The sequence below is a fragment of the Dunckerocampus dactyliophorus genome, chromosome 14, assembly GCF_027744805.1.
Source record: "Dunckerocampus dactyliophorus isolate RoL2022-P2 chromosome 14, RoL_Ddac_1.1, whole genome shotgun sequence".
In the NCBI taxonomy this organism is placed as follows: Eukaryota; Metazoa; Chordata; class Actinopteri; order Syngnathiformes; family Syngnathidae; genus Dunckerocampus; species Dunckerocampus dactyliophorus.
In genome coordinates, this window is record NC_072832.1 from 7,349,462 (window position 1) to 7,368,545 (window position 19,084).

The following is a 19,084-nucleotide window of genomic DNA, read 5'->3' on the forward strand; positions in this document are numbered from 1 at the left end:
GGTCCAATTTACAGCTGAGCAGTGCCATGCCTCCACTCGCAATGGGCCAAATCAACTCTCATCATTTATTCTCAGGCCTCTCAACACAGGAGAAGAATTTGCGCAAAATACTAGAAGGTAGGGCAGAATTGACATTTTGTAAATATTTACAGTATATTTAACTTAATCCTGCTTTTTTTCACATCCTCAGAACCTGTCAATGAGGCATCCATTCTTGAGATAGTTCCGACACACCTCAGCTCTGTTGGCGCCCGCTCAGGACTCAATAAGAGGAAATATGGCATGGCTTTCGTGGAGAGTAACACGGAAAACTCCACAACCCAGCATCCTCCGCCTTTGCTCTACAGCAACAAAAAGCCTCTTTTGTCTGAACACAGCCAGCGCAACTCAAACATGTTCCCGTCTGAAGGCCAAGGCCACGGTCGCTTCCTGGATGGTTCGGCCCAACACTCAGGGACAGTTTTCCCGGCACACCTCCGGGGTGGGGGCACGTCCCAACAGGCCGTATACGAGGGGAGGAAAGTCCTGATGTGCACTCTGAACAACTGCTGCTGCTCCAGGCCTGCAGCTGCTCGATCCCACTCCCACTACCCAACACACGACTCCTTTGCCCCCATTGCGTCTCAGGAGTTTGGCACCCTCCCTGCCAGCCAGCCCCTGCAGCATTTATCCATGAGACACCCTGACTATTATGGGCTGTATAGCCAGTCTTCAACCAAGCATTACGGGACCAAGTAACAATCTCACTATTAACACCGCCTTTATTGACATCATCACTTTGGATTCAAAATGCACTCACTGCACAATTTATTAAGGTCCGACACAAGAGCTCCTTTTACTTAGCTCATATATTGAATCAGATTGTACAAATGTACCTAATGAAGTGGTCTGCAAATATGTCCTATTCCCATCTACAGCTCACTTGGACAACATGCCTGGAAATAATAATGCAGATAATATAGTCTTAAATCAATAGAATCTATCATCTGTATCGTAAAGAAAATACATTTTCCCCCAAAAAGGACTAAAGAGACATCAGTGCCTAAAAAGACTTCTCTGCTCTTATTTTGACTTATTTCCTGTTTGCTGCTGAAGGCATGCAAGGAAACTCATATGCACTCCAAAGTCCACGTGGCTTTAAACAAACACTGGACTACACATGCTTGTCAATATTTTACTAAATTTGTAAAGGTTTTAATAAACCACAAAAACAGTGAAAATATGAAATCAACTCTGTATTGATTTGATTCCTTATAGTGTTTCATCAACCTGAGTTACAGTATCTCATAAAAGTGAGTACACCCTTTACATTTCAACAAGTATTTTTATTACAGTGTCTTCTCAAGGCACATCACTATAGAAATGAAACGTTAATATACTTTAAAGTAGCCAGTGTACAGCTTGTATAGCGGTATATATTTACAATTAGGGATGGGTATAGAATTACGGCGGTACTACCGAGTACTGATTCATGTAAAATCAAGAAGCGGTACCATGTTTCGGTACCTCCACAGGGGAGGCTGCCCCGTTATTTGAGAAGCGCTGCTTTAAGTAGATGGTGTTCGCTTTTTTAAAGATTGGATTAACATACAATATACATTACAGGTTATATACTGTATCAAGAAACCTGTCCATCCATTTTCTATACCGCTTGTCTTCACTTGGTTCGCGGGTATGCCAGAGCCTATCCCAGCTGTCTTCAGGCGAGCAGCGGGGTACACCCTAGACTGGTTGCCAGCCAATCACAGGGCACATATAGACAAACAACCATTCACACTCACATTTACACCTATGGACAATGTCGAGTGTCCAATTAACCTAACATGCATATTTTTTTGAATGTAGGAGGAAGCCAGAGTACCCAGAGAGAACCCACGCATGCACGAGGCGAACATGCAAACTCCACACAGAGATGGTCCACCAGCGATATGAACCTATAACTAGAAATAAGTACGTTAAATAAAAAAATATAAACACACACAAAAGTACTGCAAATTGGTACTGCTGAGTATCAACACTGATCCCCAGGTACCAGTCATCTGTACCATAACACGTCAAATGTGAATGGTATCCATCCCTATTTACTATCCACTGAAAATAAGTCAACACACAGTCATTATTCTGTAAATAACTGGCAACACAAGTGAGTACCATGAAAATGATGTCTTGCTGACAGTCGAGCATGGTGGTGGTAGCGTCATGGTCTGAGGCTACTGGCATCAGTTCACATGAAGTCCAACATGTACTGTGTGACACTGTGAAGTTGCGCATGAAGCCCTCCTTTGGGAAACTGGGATGCATGGCGGTTTCACCAACAGAACAAGCCCAAACACCTCCAAAATGACGAGTGCCTTGCCGAGGAAGCTGAAGATGAAAGTGATGCAGTGGCAAAAGTATCTCTCCAGACCTAAACACAAGTGAACACCTGTGGGGTATCCTCAAGCAGAAGGAAGGGAGGTGGAGGAGTGCAAGGTGTCTAACATCCACCAGCTCCACCAGTGCTGTCATCATGGAAGCTGAGAGAAGATTCCAGTACCAGCCTGTGCAGCTCTGGTGAATTCCATGCGCGAGAGGTTTAAGGCAGTGCTAGATAACAGTGGTGCTCACACTAAATGGACACAATTTGGAAGTGTTATATTTCTACACTATGATTTAATGAGTACATAATAAAATGGTGGCTGAAATGAGAGGCATGTTCTCACTTTTGTGACAATATTTAACAAAGCACAAGCACAGTTTTGACGTGGTAGGCAACACATTAGAAATTCCACACTGAAACATTTAAGCACCTTGTGACCCTAGTGAGGACAAGCGGCACAGAATTAATGAACGTTTAAGTAAAAAAACTAAAACTACAATCCTAGTCAGTTCCACTTTCTTATCCACATCCTACTCTCTGGCAAAACCATCCCTCTTTGTCTCATTATTGGAGCTGCTTGTCAAGTTATGTCGGAGGGTGGGAATAACTGATGAGATGTACAGACCCCACAAACCCAACCCTCCACCGTCTCTCCCGGGGTATCATTTACCAGGGCTCACTGCTGGAAGAGGAGGAGGGGCAGAGCGCCGGTTGATCTAGGCGTAGACTTTTTAATGAGGGCTGCAATAGTACACTCATCTACTTATCTGTCACTCACACTCCTTTCATCATCACCCCACCATACAGTGATGGGGGCGGGGTGGAGGACCACAAGAGGGGAGGAGGAAAAGAGTGACGAGAGCATGAGACACCCATCACTAATTTATGGGTTCTAAAATGTTCTTTTTCACCATTTAATCCTGCCCCCCATTCAAATTCAAGTAAGTGGATATGAAGATTTTCTGATTGGAACGTGCCCCCCTTATGGCCCTGAATACTGTGTGTGTATATATATATATATATATATACATACATACATACACACACACACACACACACACACACACACACACAAGAGGCAGAGGAGTAGGCGGTGCTGATTTGGTTACAGTGTGACATCAATCTGACACTTATTGTGTACGTGCCCGTGAGTCAGCCTATTAGCATTCCTCTTGTGTACCGTTCCTCCTGTGTGCGTTATTAATAAAACATACAGTGGATATTCATAGGGAGGCCGTACTTTAATATATTACGATCAGGCTCTCATGAACGCCGCTACAATAAAACATGACCATGTTTTTGAAATATTTGTAAATGGTCATTATTCATTAGTGTCCCAAGACTTAGGCAGTCATTCGATATTAACAATGTATACATACAATTACTTTTAGTCTCTTTATTACAACAGACAAAAAACAGAATAACCATTATTACATTAAAAAAATACATAATTCAGGTAAACAATAGGGGTTTCACAAGACTTTGTGAGATTAAAACTTGATAAGATTTCTCGCGTCTCATGGACACTAACAAGACCTGGGACAATAATGAATAGATTAATTAAACACACAATAAATGAAAATGAACTCGATCATTTTTCCGGCCTCAATATATTGCCATGTGCATGTGTGTCTGTTTTCCTGGTCTCTCGTCTCCAAACAAGCAGGAAGAGGGATCACATGCCGAAGATGAAATCTCATGATACTCGCAAGTGATCATGTAATGCATTGTGGGCCGCGGGCGCCATTTTAGACCATCAGCGTTTGTTTATATCAGATTTGTTGCACTAGAGAGAGATGCACAACGTAACAAAATACATGGACCACCCAAAAGAGAAAGGCAATAGAGGGTGCAAGACCTCCAAATTTTACAGCTTAAAAGGGACCTATTATACAAATTTTCGTGCCTTTGTATTGAGTTTTGGACTCCTGTGGGGCAGCTGCATACTCCACCCCTGGCCCTCCTCCAGGTACGCCTCCCGCCGAGCCCACTTCGCTGTGATTGGTCACACTCCCTCTGCTCACTGTATGCACACTTTATAATGCTACACAGAGAACCGCTTTTGTCCGATGACTTACACAAAATAAAAAATAAATAAAAATAAACACAGTTAGGACACTGATAAATTGTTACTTACAGCTTGCTCTTCCGAATTAACGTTGGAAAGGCGTCTGACTTCAGCAACAGTTTGTTGGATAGTCCAGCTTCATATTGGCCCATGTTCACAAAACAGTCCCGTGTGAAGTGCTGTTGACAGATGAGCATATTTTTCTTTTGCTGGTCGGGAATCATTAACTCCAACCACTTATGCCTGATGCTTGCCTCTTTAGGCACACCCGAACAAACATTTCCTCGGAGCCATACGTGCAAACACGGTGAACAGAGCAGAGCGAAGCAGAGCGGGGGGAGGGCAGGCCTCCAGCATTTGCCTGGGCATGCCCATTTAAGGTCCGGGTTGCATTGACATCAGTGACTCTCGGTTTTAAAAATGACTCTAAAACACAGCATGCAGAGCCGTCCAAAACTTCTTTCAGGTCTAACTTCCAAATGCGCAAACCTCACTATCTGACGCGTTGGCATCGTTTAACACAAGAATACAACATTGTAACAACCTTAAGGTCAGAAAAGAGAAAAAGCATAATAGGTCCCCTTTAAAGAGAAGACCGTCGTCATTTCAGAGGTATGGCTCCGTCAACGGCTGCTGTGCACACACGAGTACATGCGTACATGCATACACATCTCCACTTCCCGTGCAAGTCTATCAACAAGGTGGCACATCGAGGGTAACACTCGGTGTTTCTGCCTGTCTCATTTTACATTCACTCATTTCTGGTTCCAACAACAAAACATACGCATTCAACTTACCGTAGCATGTTCGCGGCACACGTATCCTCGCCGGCTCACGTCCGTGACGTCATTGCTGGCAGCGGTTGTTGTATTTTTTATTTTGGCAAGGTACATGTTTATTGGTTCTAGAACATTGATATTTAGTTTGATATATTATAAAATGTGTTTTGTATGAACATTTTTGGGTGGCTGGAATGGATTATTTGGATTCACATTATTTTCTATGGGAACATTTACTTTGGTTAGAGTCCGTTTTGGTTTGAGTCGGACCTTCTGAAACGTATTAATGACGTTAACCAAAGCACCACTGTAATTGATCATGAATAATTATGCTGGTCATAAAATATATAATAAATTAAACATGCGTTTATTAATGGAATTTATTAAATGATTTTACATTTTAATTAATTATTTCACATCTATTTATTCGGCTATACATGTATTTGAAAATCAAAAATCAAATCAAAAATGTGACAACAAACATAAAGGACAGCATTCACTAAGTCATAATAAACAGAACAGAGACACATGCAGGTTTTCATTGCATTGCAGGCTTCATATCACATGATGTTCTCACAGTAATGAGCTGGAGGGTAGGAGTCGAACCTCACAGCATACATGCATGTGTGTGTGTGTGTGTGTGTGTGTGTGTGTGTGTGTTTGGGTTGGGCCGCGTTGTCTGGGCTTGGTGCGAGTTGAATCCTGTGGTGCAAATGAATGCGCGTGCAATCAGCTATCCTATGTTACCTCACGTGTGTATGTGTGTGTGCACTTTGAGGTCATGTACAGTATACAGTAAAGGGTGATGCACTTGACAGCTGTGTTGTGTATTGGCAGGTGTGTTGGGGCTCTGTATGAATGAGCACTAGACGCCCCTGCCTGTAGCAGGGTATGTGTGTGTGTGTGTGTGTGTGTGTGTGTGTGTGTGTGTGTGTGTCTTCATTGGGTCAGCCGTTACTATGAAGAAGTGTCAGCTGTTATGCAGCTGCTGTTTGTGAGATTTAGCCTATGGCATCTTCTTCTAACATGTATGCTATTACCAACCATTTACAGTATAACAGCAGCTGCTCATAAAAAAAAAGACTGTATGGAAGACACTATATCGACAAAAGTATCTGGCCACATGGTTATGGCACATGGTTACTGCACAAGTGAAAATGGAAGACAATATATCTGTACATTTTGGGGAGTGTGTGCAGGAACTTCTGTGTATTCATCCAGAAGAACATTTGTGAGGTCACTGACCTGAGAGAGGGTCCTGCTGGCTTGTCATCTCTGCTCTAGTTCATCCCCAAAGGTGTTTGATGGACTTACGGTCAGGGTTCCACACCAAACTCACTCAAGCAAAGAAACATTAACTCTGCCCACAATAAGAAGAAAACATAAATGAGAACATACAAATATACACACTGTAGCAAATAGTCACTTCGGAAGAAGTTAGCTTGTGTAACTGGTGTCTCACATGAATATTATTGACGTTTTCCAGCTGCGGTCTGAGTTCAATGCGTTCAAGGTTACAGGAAAACGATGACATTCCTTGTATGCGCAGAGCAGGAAGTATGCAGAATGACGATTAAGCTCACATTCAGAATGCTAACCTTCATCTGATAAGGCCTTTGAAATTCCTGTTGGATTTAAACACACACAAACACACACACACACCGCAATGTGCGTTAACGTGACTGACATATCAGATTAAAATTAAAAGGCCTTTCAGTGGGAGAAAAGCTGTATATGTCATTGAGTGTGAATACAAAGTGGTGTGCTTGAGCGGTCGTCATAGTAACACTCGGCTTTAAAATTGTATTGAAGTGACACCTGTTACACAGAGAGGTGGAAAGTGCATTCAATCAAGGACCTTTAAAAAAAATACCTTTAAAAAAAATACGTAATGGTGGGTGACTTATTACATTATGTAGCCCACACACCGTCTAAATTCTGCTGTGTGCTTTGTGTTACACACTGCCATACTGAAATGTAGGAAGAATTACACAAATCAACTCCCGATTTTTGGACGACACATTCATAAATCTCCAATCCCCATTTCACACCGGGTTGAACCTGCCCGACAAGCAAGGGCTAACGTTAGCCAAGCGATTTTCTAGCTAGCATTTAAAACGAAAACAAATGTAGTCACAACTTCAAAACATATATGCATGTTCCACAACTTACAAGAAAATATGAAACATCTGAAGTACTATTTAATCCTCACAATTTACCTGAATGGAGAATTGAAAACAGGAGTGTTTGCCCAGCTGGTGACCACCGAGACGCCCCTCCTCGGTGGAGCCAAAAGTAATCAATAGCTAGCTAACTGATCACGATCTGCTCGTGATCACAGCTCATTGAGAACATAGAAATGCCACAAAATATGACAAATAAGAAACTAAACATAACCCTTTTTACATGATTATTTGCACTACTGTTTTTTTTTTCAATGGATAGAATACTGAATCTTATGTACAAAATGAATGGTTATACAGTTTCCCCCTTTGCCGCGGGGATAGGTTCCCAAAATAGCCCGCATAAAGTGAAATTTGCAAAGTAGCCAACTTAATTTTTTTTTTACAATTATTATATAGTCATGGAAAAAAATATTAGACCACATGTGTTTCTTCAGTTTCTTGTTCATTCTAATGTCAACTAAAAGTACCTTTGTTTGGACAACAAAAAGAGCTCGTAAATTACATTTTTGGGCAGTACAATGCTATAGTTATTCATGTAAGAACTTAAGTGATTTTGGTTATTACCAAGAATAATAACATTTTCTCATATTTCTCTCGTTTAAAGTGCAAACCATTTGAATTTTAACGCTCAACCTACAGTTCTGACACAAGAAATTATTAGTCACCCGCGCGTATTTCACTCCTGTGATCGTGCCTTTTCGTCCTGGTGCCGGTCCGCTGTACTGTAGCGTTTTTATATCCTTGCATGCCCCCGCGACCCTAATGAGAGAAGCGGCATAGAAAATGGATGGATGGATGGATGGATGAATGTTAAAACATATTGCTGGAGTACTCCTCCTGTTGCAGTCCTCCTCCTTCGAACCGAAGAGTAATTTACAAGCTAGCAAGCTAGCATGAGACAAGGCAGGGCAGCATGAAGGAGATTGATTGACAATGGTCTACAGCCAATCAGGACACAGACAACAATGAGTGGTGCAGACTGACGAGAGGGAAGAGAGAAAGAGAGAGAGACTCACTTCCCACAATGCAATTCTTCTAAGCAAAGCATTCATAAGCAGTATTTAAAAAAAAAAAAAAAAAGCACAAAAAAGTCTGCGATGGAGCTAGGGAACACTGTATTGCTATCTTTTAGTGTGTTACATTTACACAGACACACATTCACACAGTAATGTCGGCAGAGGCCACCAACCCTGCAAACAAATTCCAAATGATAACGCTTAACTCATTAACTACATTTAACAGCAGGTAGTCTGTATAGTAGATTAGTGACAGCCACACCACATTCACTACAGACACTCCATTGGGTATACTTCCACCATCTGATGATGAGCCAGGTCAAAACTTCTGCTTTTACAAAGACAGAAATACAGTTTTTAACAACTATAACACACTGAATAAGTACAGCGCAATTGCAGGAAAACCTGACAATAACACAAACGTCACCTTCGACCCCACCTAACTGCAGCATCTTATATTGGTTATCATTATACAGTGTATGACAAAAAAAATCTAGCTTGCAAACCTGATCTTTGACCTTAGCTGAGTTTAAAGACAAGCTGGTAGAGCACCTACTGTACAAGGAACATGTCATTTGACAGTTGACCTATGACGGCATTATGTGTGGACGCTTCCTCTCACATAAAATGTCACTTTCTCCCTCAGCTACCTTCATTTTGTGTTGCACAAATATTTATACCACAATTTTGCTCTGCTTGCCACATTGTTTAGCATGGAACATGTGGCTTGTACTTTCTATTTGGCATTTTGATTAATTTGTATTTGTGCGATTGTTTTATATGTACTGTATATTTCTACATCATACCACTCAATAGAGCCTGTGTACCATCCGTGGAATTTCTACTAGATTGACAAATGATTTTTAAGGCATTTAAACATGTGTATTCTCTTTAGGACATTTCTCAGTTAAACTTTTAGTGTCTATATGACAGTAAAACAAAAAAAAAAACAAAAAAAAAAAGACAAACAATATTTTTTATGCTTTCATTAAAGTACAAAATCTTTCACACATATGATTTGGCATTCAACATAGAAAAAAAACAACAACAGTATTTTCAAGCTACAAAACTGTGACTTGTGTTGGTAAATCGGTGACTTGATGTGGGGAATCCTCGTTACACACAATGACTTTACTATGAAAACACTATTTGTATTCAACAACTGTGAGTCTCAGGTGTTCACTGAGTTTAGTCCTTTCGTCTTTAGCTCAAGAGTGACAATTTGAGTGATTCGGCCAGCTGCGTGTTGGGAATATGGTGAAAGTGTTGGGGAATTTCAGATGTCGTGACGTTATCCACTGGGGCCCCTGAATTATTACCTGAAGCATCATTATGTGAAGCCTAAAACGCCAATCAAGATTTACTGCATGTGCTTCTTTTTTGCTGGTTTTATGGGGCTTATGTCTTCTTCCTCCATATCATCATCATCATCATCATCATCATCATCATCATCATCCTCGTCGTCGTCGTCATCATCATCATCATCATCATCGTCGTCGTCATCATCTTCTTCTTCTTCTTCCTCCAAGTCGGATTCTTCAATTTCTGAAGCTGAAGGGAGAGGGCAGCAAATGGTCAATCACTTCCACCCTGCATAGTGGCTGAAGATTTCATTGTGAATTGATATACAGTCGTCCCTTGTTTATCGCGCTTCACTGGTTGCGGACCTGACCGCAATAAGTGAATTTCCGCAAAGTAGGTTTCAATATTAATAAACTGAATATTTCAGTAGTTAGACCGTAGCAAAACTGTTTGACTTTCTTAACAGTTTTTACCGTTATTAGAGCTCTGTAGACATGAAACAACACCCCTATAGTCACATTTAAACTCCTATTATTCTTTGTTTACGCCACTTTGCGCAACACTAATCGGAATCACTGCAGGGACATAAGAGACAGCTGCCACTCATAGTATATAGCAAGCTACCAAGCTAACTAGTTAGCCTCCAATTTATTTATTCCAAACTTAAGAGGTTTTCAAATGGAGTGGGAAAGTATGCAGTAAGAAGCCAAAAACGTACCACTTCCACACAGATTGGGAGAACTTTTTTTCGCTCCATCATGTCAGACATGTCATGGCTGACTACACGCAGTGTTACGAGAATGTAACCTAATGTCATGTCTTATCAATGTAACATTACTGATGCCTAGTGACCAGTATAATACCGTATTTTCACAACCATAAGGCGTATTTAAAAGTCTTACATTTTATCCAAAATGGACGGGTCGCCTTATAATGCGGCGCGCCTTATGTGCGCACCGAGTTCCAAAATCTGCAAGTGGTGTCGTGTAACTTTGATGAGCGCTCCGCTCGACTGACTGGGAGCATCTCCTGCCAACACGCTGCTTATATAGAGGAAAGGCGAACGTGACTGAGGACAGCATGCGGACGTGAAAGAGGACGCTAAAGGCACGCCCCCAGTAGGTATATAGGTATATTTTGTGAAACCATGTGACATCCGGGCAAGGACTATCGTGGCGCAGCAACATCCAGCGCATTACAAGGAAATCATCCTCCGCTCCTACTACAGAAAAACATTGCTGACCAACACCTCCAGCCCAACTACATCACCAACATAGATGACATGCCGCTCACTTTCGACATCACGGTGAACCACACTGTAGAGAAGAAGGGGGCACGAGAAGTCTGGTATTACTGTTGTTAGTTTACATAGTTGTTATTGTTCTGTACAAATAGCGGTAGTGTCTTGTCTGTTTTTGTCTATCTGCTGCATTGCTATGTGATGTTTTTAGTTGTGCACCATGACAGACTGTTGTGTGGGTTTTATAAACTGAATGAGAGCTCTGTTCTTAATCTGTCCAAAGAAATAAAGCACCATTGCTTCCTCACTGACTTCTGAGCGACACTGTATGTTTTAGCATGCATGCATGCTACCATGTTTGGCCATATTCAATATTCTTTGACAAACAGGCCATAATTAACCACAAAACAGCCATCATTTATTAATTCATTTTTGAAAACTGTGATATCGCCCCTCAGCTCCCCCTGCAGGTATGAATTGCAATTAATATTCTGTCATTTACTTTATATTGCTTTGTGTAGCTCGTTATATAAAAAATATTCTAAATCAAATATTCTAATGTCATAATTTGGTCATAATAAAAATATACATTTTGTTCTGTTTAGTCATAGGTTACATTTTTACAGTGGTGTGGTGTAGATGTTGGCTATTGAAAATCAAAATTTTACATAAAAACACTGATTATTACTGTCTGATTACTTTCTGGCATGTTAAGAGTTAGTGATTCATTAATCAATGAATTATTTAGTAGCAAACATCTGATAAATATAGGGAATACATGTATATAAATAAGAGTGCATTACCAAATTTTAAATCACTTTTTAAAAAGGTATAAATGACTGTAATACAAAAAATGTATAATTTCAGTGATTAATTAAGACTTTGACCTAGTAAGCTACTAATAATCAGGTCATCTCATTTGAGACAAGCTAGACCATACAGACTACATTCCAAGTATCTAGCAAAGGTCAATGTGGCAAATTTGGTTATAAACAAAAAAGCTGTGCAAATATTACCAATAAGGTGCAGGCCGCTGATGGTAACTGGTCCTGAGCCAGCCTTCAGCCGGATGGTGACTGGTGCTTTGAGCTCAAACTCACCCAAACTCACCTGAGGAAAGAACAAAACATTCAACTAGAACTTTTTCAACTCCCCCCCCCGTTGTTGACTGGAAAGGATGTACATGGCGAGAACTCTGCTGTCGATACTAGAAATGTGAACCATTTTGGTACTTTGACTACACTTCACGAACACAACATCAGAGCGGCTTGCTGACACCCTCAACTTTAACTCTGACAGGGGAGAAGTAAAGATTCCTTGAAATAAACTAGTTAAAAGTGCTGCCAGCTGCCAGCAAGCCAAGCCAACTGCTGAAGTTCAAAATGGCTGACTAGCAACCACACCAAACAAAGTGAAATGATACTGGCCCTGGAAATCCGTACTCAAGTTCATATGATAAGAGCTGAGAAAGGAGACACACGACATGACAGGAAGAGGAAGCGCTTGCATAAAAGCAGCTGTTACATTGCACACAAAAAAATTACACATTGTAGAGATATTTTAACACATGCACGTGCTCAGTTCCAAATGTGAAATTTGTTAATAGTGTTATATTTGTAAATTGTTATTTTGGGGAAAAAAATAAACTTTTGTGTCGTTTGTTGTGGTATAGATATTTGAGCTGTCACAAAAGCAAAAAGTATGTGTGTCCTAGTAAAAGTTATGCTTGAAATATATCTTTTTACAAAAAGTTCATTTTCTCCCTTTTCTAGTCTAGTCTGTTCTCGCTCTCCTGTTCTCTTTAACCTGTACATGTCTGACTTTCAATAGAACTCGGAGCTCTGCCATGTACAGAAGTACGCTGACGACACGGCCATTGTGGGATGTATTAGGAATGGACGGGAGAATGAGTACTGAAAACTGATCGAGGACTTCATCAACTGGTGCAACGCAAACCACCTGCACCTTAACACCACCAAGACCAGGGAAATGGTGGTGGACTTTAGGGGAAACAGGACACACCCAAAACCTGTCCTCGTTAAAAGGTGACCGTGGTGGTGGTTCACACCTACAAATACCCGTTTATCTGAATGATAAACTAGACTGGACTGCCAACAAAGATCCTCTGTGCAGGAAAGGGCAGAGCTGTCTGTTCCTTCTCAGAAGGCCGGCGTCCTTCAATTTATCCAAGAAACCGCTACAGATCTACTACCAGACTGTGGCAGCTTAGTGCCCTCCTGTATGCAGTAGTATGCTGGGGGAGCAGCCTCAAGGACGCCGTCGCACGCCTGGACAAACTGGTGAGGAAGGCAGGCTCTGTCATTGGCACTGCGCTGGACAGCCTGACATCTGTGGCAGGGCCAAGGACACTGAAGAGGCTCCTTTGCATCATGGACAACCAGCATCATCCAATGCACAGCATCATCTCCCGACAGACAAGCAGTTTCAGTGGCAGATTACTATTACTGCCCTGCTCAACAGAATGGCTGAGCAGACCATTCCTCCCCCAGCCAACACAACAGAGGGGGAGCGATAAAAACACACACGACTGGACTAGCTTATTATGTATTATTGTTATTTATTATGTATTTTTGCACTACAAATTTGACATTATCTGTTCCGTATTTATATGTTCTTATTCCATTTTCTTATTTTATTTTCGTATTTTTCTTCTTTCTTATTTTTCTCTCATCTCTTGCCTTGGTTGTTTCATTTTGTGATTAGGTGATTTAAGATCATTATGACATTTTTACAGAGCTGCTGGAAATGTGAATTTCTCTTGGAGATGAATAAAATATCTAAACAACAAAAAAAGGTAGAAAAACTTTTTCTGATAAAAGACAGGAGTCTAATCTTTCTTTTGGCAGGTTCCGTGTTTGTATAGCCGTAGAACATAATATGCTGTGTGCCTTGAAAGATCAGTCAAAATAGTCTAAAATGGCTGGTACTGAAGGGGTTGTCTTCTGAAAAATGGCTGGGATTAAACGAGTTAAGGGAAAATAGAGCGCTGAGCACGAATACCAAGGTATTGCAAGATGATAATGCTGCCTTCCATCATAGTAGACTCAATGCTTTGAGATCATTGGTAAAAAGTGTAAAAAGGTAAAAAACTGAATTCAAAAAATTTTAAACTGAAAAAAAGAGAATTTGGGGAAAAAAAAAAAAAAAAAATCATAGGTCCCTGCATTAGTGGCCAGATGTAATAGGACGGTACATATGAATGGAGAAAGCCAAACAGTCGTACTTTGTGATGTAAAAGGTTCCTGTGCAAAGTGCTAGCAATTCAGATCAAGATGCTGGTCATAAATTAAATAGAGAGCACCACTTGCAATCGTTTTGCATAATCTCTTCAATGGAGACATAGATGATTGCACAATGTGGATCTCATGGCACACCCTAATATTAGTCATCTTCTGCAATCGATCACCGCATCCACAAGAGCTAGGGGTGTCACAAGATCTTGCAAGATTAAAACGTGACAAGATTTGTCGTTCAGAAAAAAAAAATATTGTGGGACGATAATAAATACATAAATCAGAAAATAAAAGACAATGACCTGGGTAATTCCCCCCCCCCCCCCCCCCCCCCCCCCCAACGTACTGCCATGTGCGTGCGTCTGGTTTCCTCATCTCTCGCCTCCAAACAGGCAGGAAGAGGTTTCACTCTGTGCGTTGGTTTCAGCACCTTGGCTCATTTGTTCCATATAACAACGGCATGAAAATGAGCTATGTCAGTCATACGGTGGCTATGTCTCAGTGGGTGGAGGCGGCGCCGCTTGCAATACACACAAGAGTGCAGAAGAGCGTAACGTAGTAGAAATTAAATTAGTACATTGCAATATGTCAGATTTTTTTGAAAATATTTTTTCCCCACTGTACTTTTCTTAAAAGTAATGTTAAAATCTCGTCTCGTCGACCCAATCTTGTGAATCGTCTTCTGTCGAGAATGAATGTCTTGTGACACCCCTAACAAGAGCCATAGACTTTCTGTGACGATATTAAAGCACACAGAACATACGACTTGCACAGGGCTGTTAATCCATTCATGTCTGCTTTTGTTGTTATCGAGACCGTGTCGCCAGGTTTCGGATGGGGGTGCAAATCTCTGGCCACCTCACAATTCGATGCGATTACGATTCAGAGGCCTGCGATATGATGATAAAACGATTATCGATGCATCTTTTTTTGTGATCAATAGTTTGTCAAATTTTTTTAAGCATAATTTTTTCTATATACGATTTCTTTTCATTCGCTGCGTACTACTAAAAGCATATTTCTAATGATCCACAACTAAAATAAACATGAAACAGATTAATTTACTTCCATTACCTTTTAATAATAAAAACCTTTGCAATAAAAGTGTTTCAAGCATAAAGACTTTTCCGAGTTGGGTAGTTATAACCTGCTCGATGGTTCTCTAGTTGGCAGCAACTTCAGTTGGCTGTTTTTCGCTCCTGCTTTGGGTGGAAACGTGCTATGTGGTTTCTCATTTGTCGTGTTCCCAAAATATTTTAAGCTTGTATGACAAGGCTGGCATATTGTCTGGCTCTTGTCCGGCTCATTTTTACCTTCAACTACGAAAACCAACGTGCTTCCAGATGCTTGCTTTAAATCCAGTGGGTGCGGGTCAGCGTTTACGCTCAGCCTGGTAGCGTCTTATACTTAGGTACACCACAAGTCAACCGGAAAAGCCAAACATTTACCCACACTGAAAGGAGTACTGTTGCCCCTCGTTTATCGCGGTTACTTGGTTCCAGACCAGACCACGATAAGTGAATTTCCGCAAAAGTAGGTAGAAATCGGTATTAATAAAACAAACATTTTTGTAGTTACAGCATAGAAAACCTGTTTGACTTTCTATTACTTTTTTAACCATTACTAGAGCCCTGTAGACATGAAATAACACCCCTATAGTCACCTTTCCCCCTGTTATCCTTTGTTTACACGACATTGCTAATGCAAAAGTTACTGGATTACTGCAGGGCAAGAGACGGACGCCGCTAGTGAAAGGGTTGTAAACAAAGTCGGAAGGACGACAATAGCAGATGCCAAAAAAATACCACTTCCACGTGTAACAAGAGAACTTTTTTCACTGTCATTTCAGACATGCCATGGCTGACTCCATGCAGTGTTGTAATGTCATGTTATATCATATATCAATGTAACAATACTGACACCAGGTGATCAGAATACTACATATAACCTATTTTTGGAGCCCCTACTCACCAGGGGCCCTTGGCCACCCCAACCCCCACCCAGCCCCGCCATTATGCCGCCATCCATTTTTATCATAATCCCACTTGGAACAAACTTATCGACTCAAAATGCTAAGTATGGAAGTGCGCAAATTTAAAACACAGCCAATGATATTTCACATTTGGGAAACAGCAGCATCTTTCCAGTTATCGCCTGCTTCCAATTAACACCCAGTCCTCTTTGCAGGTCAGGTAAATAAAAGCTCTGACTACAATTACAGCACTTACTGTCTGTTACCAATAGTATTTTGGAAACAATGATCACATTACATTATGAAGTCTTCACCAATAACTTCAAAATCAACTGCAATAACAGTTGATTGATTGTAACATTTACCATTGGCAGGCAGCTGATGTGAAGGTTAGCCACTGGCACTGACGTTGTCTTTCCATGATGGTTCATAGCCGTTACCTCCACCACGTTATTCTCCTCCAGGGCACCTTCTCCCAGACATATCTGTACAAACCACAGAGATATTAAAGTGACCTTTCAAATTATGCTTATTGGAAATTACGGATAGCATACCGTTCTGAGCTCAATGAAGTGCTCCAGGTCTTCCTCTTCATCTCCCTGGAAGGTATAAAAAGGCGCTTTGGAGGAGAGCTGACAACCTGTAAAACACACAGGCATCAGAATAATAGTTCTTTCACTGGGAAGGTATACAGTAGTTTGAAATTAGAAGGCATAGCTTTAAAACAGATGGAACATGTCATTAACAAGCCCACGTGCGCGCCAGCAAGTAAGCTAAGCAACAAAATACATTTAAAAATCGAATCATTTTAAAGTCCTCACTGAACAAGAAGCTCTGCAGCTTTTTTTCACCAGCCAGCCCGACATCTGAACACTCGTCGTCTGTGAAAGACATTCTAAAAACGCGCCGAATTGTGGCGGCTGTTGACAGCGCACGTTTTACCAAGCAGACCAAGTTTCTGAGCGAAAATAACGTCGCATTCGACCGCGTGTTTGTGACGCAATCAACGCGCGACACGTTTCTACGTTTTGTCAGCGCGCTCCCTCTGAACTCAAAACATTCACGTGCGTAAAAGTAACAATAAAAATAAACACGAGTGGAAATATATAGAGGAAAGAACAAACAGTGTTAAACACGTTTGTCACGACAAGGTGACAGATTTTTTTTTTTTAAATGTCTTGCTTTCTTTGTAGTTTCATATTTGAAGAACGAAGTAAAAATTGATTGTAATTAATGTTTATGGCAGTTTGCAAATTTTGTACCGTTTAGGGTTGTAGTTGTCTTGTAGAGGGGATTCTTTTTAATTATTTACATGTATTTTTGTACTTTTGTTATAAAGAGTATTCTGCCTATTGAGAGTTGTTCTTGTCTTGTAAAGATGATTCTTTTTATATGTCCAGCCATCCATCCATAAGTCTTCTGCACCGTTTACCCTGACTAGGGTCGTGTGGGTATGCTGGAGCCTATCCCAGCTGAGTTAGGGCGAGAGGCGGGGAATACCCTGGATTGGTTGCCAGCTAGTTGCAGGGCATGTTTTTATATGTATTTTTGTTAAATAAAAATGTTCCTATTTAGGGTGGTAGTTGTCTTGAAGAGGTGAGGTTTTTTTTGTTAAATAAAAGAAAAAAAACAGACAATTTCAACAGTTTCCTACATTACTGCACAAAAATTAGGGTCACAACGTGCATCATTTAAAATAAAACCAAAACTCATTACATCATAATTTATAACAGTTTATTGTCAACCTTATGAATTTTACATACATACAAACTTTACATATGTAAACTGCCCCCTTATCCCATACACTGGAAATGTACATGAGCCCTTTCACTCAGCCCCAGCCCATCATGCTCTGAGGAGAAAAACACCATCAATCGCAAATAAAACCATTTAACACTCTGAAAAGTCCACACTGATCTCAGAGATGATAGCAACTTTCTCCACTTAATGGTGGTGTATGTAGAGGAAAGCAATCATTTTGTTTTCCTTCAAGTCAAACACAATGCTTCACACAAGTTCAATAAAGATATACAAAATAATAACACTTTACATTTGACAGTGTTTACTGTCTACAGTAACAGAGTGGCATGTGTCTTCCTCTTGTGCCTTAAAATGAGGTTAAACTGATGACCAATATGACTCATATGAACAAGATGAATGTAATTATTAACATAAAAATGATTGGCAGGGTGAAAAGCAACTTTATTATATACCCCCCCAGTCTGTAGTCAAAGTGCTGTTTGTTCACCATGTATGTTTGACAGGAGGCAAAACATTCAACATGAATTAGACAAGAGGAAGCGCCACTCGGTGACAGGATCGAACAACCAGAGTGATCCTATGGGTGCTTGGCTGCAAAGACATTCATGCTCAAGACAAGCGGAAGCAGTGCAAATCAACGGGATGGAAGCATGTGTGAAATCACCGCCATCTTAGATTACCTGCTAATGTGTACATCAAGTGCTGATAGAGTGCTTGAGAAGAAACAGCAAGTCTTGCGAATGAGGACGCTGCAAATGTTCTATAGAAAAAAAAAAAGCGAGCTTTCTCGATTTTTGGTCCCGTGAATGACACTTGATTAACACACAATTGGGAAAATAATTATAATAATCCCATAACAGACCTTCTTAGACAAATTCAGCTACATTATGTCAAAAACCACCAACCCCTGCTGTATGTGACGCATTAGAAGGTGATGACACAGAAGACACTGAGGTCTGTGTTAGAAGGCAAACAACCAAAAGGCAAAGGAAAAGAAGTTAAAGCATAGCGCTGAGCATAAATGAGCCCTTCTCTATTGCTTTCAAAATGAACAAGCCACCTATTAAAAAAAATAATCTACTGTGGTGTGCAGTGATGTAAGGTAAAATTGTGCATGTGTATTGACTTAGCACCACTTTTTCCCCTG

General features: G+C 40.8%; 2 protein-coding genes and 1 long non-coding RNA gene across 6 annotated transcripts in view; 1 reads left to right on the forward strand and 2 right to left on the reverse strand.

Moving 5' to 3' along the window:
* The window catches only part of trim8a (tripartite motif containing 8a), a 14,334-nt gene extending 11,052 nt beyond the window's left edge, over nt 1-3,282 (forward strand). Inside the window, exons 6-7 of one of the 2 annotated variants that reach the window (XM_054798566.1) lie at nt 2-117; nt 191-3,278. In XM_054798566.1, coding sequence (XP_054654541.1) covers nt 2-117; nt 191-738 — 664 coding nt within the window. In that variant the 3' untranslated portion in view covers nt 739-3,278. Of the gene's footprint in view, nt 1; nt 118-190 lie in introns of both variants that reach the window. The other variant, XM_054798568.1, reaches the window with a different exon arrangement.
* LOC129193848 (uncharacterized) overlaps nt 1-8,244 on the reverse strand; it is a 23,860-nt gene extending 15,616 nt beyond the window's left edge. For 2 of the 3 annotated variants that reach the window (XR_008573634.1, XR_008573635.1), the window contains exons 1-4: nt 7,426-7,530; nt 6,669-6,831; nt 6,452-6,566; nt 4,497-4,606 (exon numbers count right to left, since the gene is read on the reverse strand). This is a non-coding gene — a long non-coding RNA (uncharacterized LOC129193848). Of the gene's footprint in view, nt 1-4,496; nt 4,607-6,451; nt 6,567-6,668; nt 6,832-7,425; nt 7,531-8,057 lie in introns of those variants that run through there. The other variant, XR_008573636.1, reaches the window with a different exon arrangement.
* Nucleotides 8,245-9,370: 1,126 nt separating this feature from the next.
* Nucleotides 9,371-17,164, reverse strand: npm3 (nucleophosmin/nucleoplasmin, 3). Its single transcript, XM_054799709.1, has 5 exons — nt 16,998-17,164; nt 16,731-16,816; nt 16,542-16,661; nt 11,967-12,060; nt 9,371-9,959 (listed from the first exon to the last, which is right to left on the reverse strand). Exons 1-5 carry the CDS (start codon nt 17,068-17,070, stop codon nt 9,769-9,771), a joined length of 564 nt encoding a protein of 187 aa, XP_054655684.1. The 5' UTR covers nt 17,071-17,164; the 3' UTR covers nt 9,371-9,768.
* Nucleotides 17,165-19,084: the final 1,920 nt, after the last annotated feature.